We start from the raw sequence: 3,876 nt of genomic DNA, 5'->3' as shown, positions 1-3,876 counted from the left end.
GGACAGTATGAGATGAGGAGAGCAGGGAATGGTCTCTTCCAAAGACGTCACTCAGGGCAGGAGGAGGATCACAAAGATTCAAGTGGCCTAGTCTTCCTGGGTCAAATGAAGGTGTAACAGCAGGTAGGCCATCCCTGCACCAGCCGAGAAGGGCAAGGGCAACCCATTTCCACTGAGCACAGTCCAACCTCCAGCACACTGCGGGCACCTCTGCCACCTACCCAAGTATGCCAGAAATTCTCAACAGGGTCTGAGCAAAGAGGTCTCCCACACACACGCACACAAGCATACATGTACATGCATACACACACATGTGCACACATGCACACTCAGAGGCCGTTGGAGATCTGGTTGTTCTGAGGAGCTTCTCAGTCCTAGGATGCCCTGGCAGAAGGTTGGCACTGGAGATGACTGACAGAGTCCATTGTTACAAGATGGTGGTTGTACCATCTGGACTGCAAAAGAAGGCAGCTCATAGACCAGCACTCATGCTTGTCTCTAGTATTTGTCCCTGAAAGGCAACAGGCAAAACTCAGTGGAGACAACTCTCATGAGAGGTTTTTTTCTTGCTCATTATGATCATTTTTCTGTTTAAGCACATTCACCAAATAACACATCTTGCTCCCACTCACTCTTGGAAGACTAAATGATGATTCTTGGTCTCTGGAATCTGCTTGAAAGAGAAGGAAGATGCCCATGTGCTGTACTAAAACATGAGACACAAGAACCTTGGGAAATCTGGCCCAGGTTCTCTGCATTACCAGGTGAAATGGCACATACAGGCTGCTGCCACACTTTCATACAGGCACTTATGGACCTAGAACATTTGTTGGTCATGTACGAGACTGCATTCAGTTTCGTACTCTCTCAGACAAAGCTAGAGCTGATTTCCTCCCCTCTTCCAAATGACAGAAGATAAATGACTCCAAGGTCCTGAAGCCACTTATCTGTGAGTGCTTGTATAAGGCTCTCAGGCACTTCTCCAAAAAATTTTATTCATCGCATAAAGAACTAGTAACAGAGATATGCAAAATACAGATGACACTATGGCCCAGGTGACAATACACCTGTCCAAGATATATTGCAGTCTCTGCTATAGTGACTGTACTGTATGAAATATTAACTTTTTTTTCTTGGAAACAAAGACTGAAACCTCATTTTTCATCAGATGACACAAGGTGATATAACATGAATACTGAAGTACTAAGATTCATATACACTCATACTGGACAGAAGGAACACAAAATGTCTAAGTAGTGTTTGAGATACATTCATTTTCCAAGTGTTCCAAGTTATCAGGGTATTTAAAAAATGTCAAGCATAAAAGAAACAAAAAATCCAAGTATACAGAGGAGAAGAAAGATTCCTTTTAAGCAAAATAAGTTCATACCTTCCTCAGCTCAGCTATAATTTTAATTAGTACTCGTTTCACTTCTTTAGTCCTCAGGCTGTAAATCAGGTATAATGTGGGAATTATGGTCGTGTATATGAAAGCTAGGACTTTCTTAGTGTCTTGTGAATTACTGGATTTTGGCCAAATTATGGTAAATGGTAAATCAAGGTCCCACTTGCATAATAAAGTGTTTACAACAGTAAGGTGTGAGGAACAGGTGGAGAAGATCTTGTGTCCGCCCTCTGCAGAGGAAATCTTCAGGATGTTGGAGATGATGCAGGCATAGGATACCAGGATGAGACAAAATGGTGTAAAGATGACCAGCACTGTGGCTGTAATGATCTGCTTTTCATACAAAGAAGTGGCAGTGCAGGTGAGCATGATGAATGGAGGAATATCACAGAAGAAGTAGTTAATCTTCTTGGGCCCACAAAACGGCAATGTGAACACCCAAGCTGTCTGCACCACAGACACAGTGTTACCACTGCAGCATGACGGCAGGACCAAGGAATGACAACTCTGCTGTTCATGATGATTGCATATCTAAGGGGGTTGCATATGGCCACATAACGGTCATAGGCCGTGGCTGCCAAAAGGTACCATTCAGTGGCTGCTAAGAAAAATCACACAGTAGAGCTGTGTGGCACAGCCCATGTAGGAGATGCTTCTATCCTCTGACAGGAAGTTTACCAGCATCTTGGGAAAAACGATCGATGCTGTGGAAATATCCAGGAAGGACAGGACCCGGAGGAAGAAGTACATGGGCATGCGGAGGGTGGGGTGCACTGTGACCATGAAGATGAGAAGGTTCCCAATGATGGTGACGGTGTAAATTAAGCAGAATGTGAAGAACAGCAAGTGCTGCATTTCTGGGTGGTTGGACAATCCAGAGAGGACAAATTCAGTCAGCAGAGTGTGGTTTCCTGGTTCTGGTCCCTCTGTTGGCTTCATCTGGGAGGAATCAAATGGACAGACTGCCAGAGGGGTAGTCACTGCACCAAGATCGCTGTGCTTCAGCCAGTTACTCAAGTGAGGAGTCTCTTGGGAATCCCTGGAGAGCCACTGGATCGAAGGGTGCAACTCTAGAGCTGGCTTAGCTGAACAAAGTAAGAAGGCAACGACTGTGCGTGCTGAAAGCGCGTGATGTTAATGCTCTCTAAGTTTCATAGTTTGGGATAGTGACCAAGCATACAACTATGAGGAGTTGGTATTTCGGGGTTAGCTCCATTATGGGTGCATGGTTAATTGTGCTCCCCACAAATGTCAGGTCTGTGGTCCCAACTGGTTCCATAGGCGCTCTCTGCACTGAAGGGAAAGCCCAGCTGACAACCAAAACACCCACAGTCCAAAGAAAGCAAAACCAAACCAAAACAAAGCAAACCCAAATACCCTTTGTCCATAGGCAGGCAAAGGAAGAAGGAATAATTAGAAGGAAAGATACCCATAGAGAATGCTAAGAAAGTGTAGAGGGTGAAGCTCAGTACTATCTGCTTCATTAGTCACATTGCCTCATTACCCTGATGAGTGTTGCTGTGTGTATGATGCAGATGGGATATTCATGCAGCGCTGTGCCAGCCGTGGCAGCTTTGTGTTTTCTTACTGCCCAGAATGGGAAACTGATGCACAGAGAGAGAGAAGAAATTAGCCTGACACAGAGGAGAAAGGGGTCATTAATTCTGCGTTCTTCAGACTCGTCATCTCTTACTGAAGGGGCAACCAGCCACTGGACTACACTGGTAAATCTCAAGGCACAGAATGCATTTTGGCAGCAGAAATGTACCCATGTATGGGGACAGAGTGGGGAAGCACCTTTTCCACTGTACACACATGGACCTGGTCAGGAGACCATATCACACAGAGAAGGACACATCATCAAAGGAAGAACAGCACATACAGCCCTGTTGTGAGACATCCATTTGTTCTGGTGACTTAATCCTAGGGTGTAATTCTCACATTCAGCACCTTTGCTTGCACTGTTCTGGAGATGTCTTGGGGAAGGACTTGAGGATGTCTCCAGCAGTTTCTTCCTCAACAATGGGGAATACATAGAATGTGATTGCAGGGTACAAAGGCTCATATTTATTCCTTAGATCTTTGCATTTGCTTGAGATCCCTTTTGCAGAGATGTTGATGTCAATTTTTAAAGTTAGATGCCCTCACCCCCACTCCACCGACTGTGCTGTGGGACTTCTCTCTTCTTTCTTCAGAAATCTCTACTGGAGAGACAGAAGCACACCTATAGTAGGACTTATCTCACTCCTTTTATAGGTGATGTGGTGAATCAGACACTAAATGTTTCATTTCTTTCACTGTGATGCAGTCAGTCAATCAGTAGGACTTCAGTTTCCCTTACTGGGGTGTCTTAAATTACTTGATATCTATTTTTTGGCCACTGGGCTTTCTGACATGAACAGAGAAGTGAAAATAATGCGAGATGGAGCCACAGAGGATTTTAGGGGAAGGAAGGAAGGAAGGAAGGAAGG

General features: G+C 44.9%; 1 protein-coding gene across 1 annotated transcript; it reads right to left on the bottom strand.

Annotated features, from left to right (window-relative positions):
* Window positions 1-1,384: 1,384 nt before the first annotated feature.
* LOC103893947 (olfactory receptor 10A5-like) lies at window positions 1,385-2,344 on the bottom strand. The gene is given in 3 exon segments (XM_009273250.2): window positions 1,385-1,911; window positions 1,914-2,013; window positions 2,015-2,344. Coding segments are annotated over 3 exon segments (957 nt in total).
* Between the last annotated feature and the right edge of the window lie 1,532 nt (window positions 2,345-3,876).

Source organism: Aptenodytes forsteri, unplaced genomic scaffold (genome assembly GCF_000699145.1).
Source record: "Aptenodytes forsteri isolate BGI_AS27 unplaced genomic scaffold, ASM69914v1 Scaffold431, whole genome shotgun sequence".
NCBI lineage: Eukaryota > Metazoa > Chordata > Aves > Sphenisciformes > Spheniscidae > Aptenodytes > Aptenodytes forsteri.
This window is presented reverse-complemented; position numbering and strand designations above follow the sequence as displayed.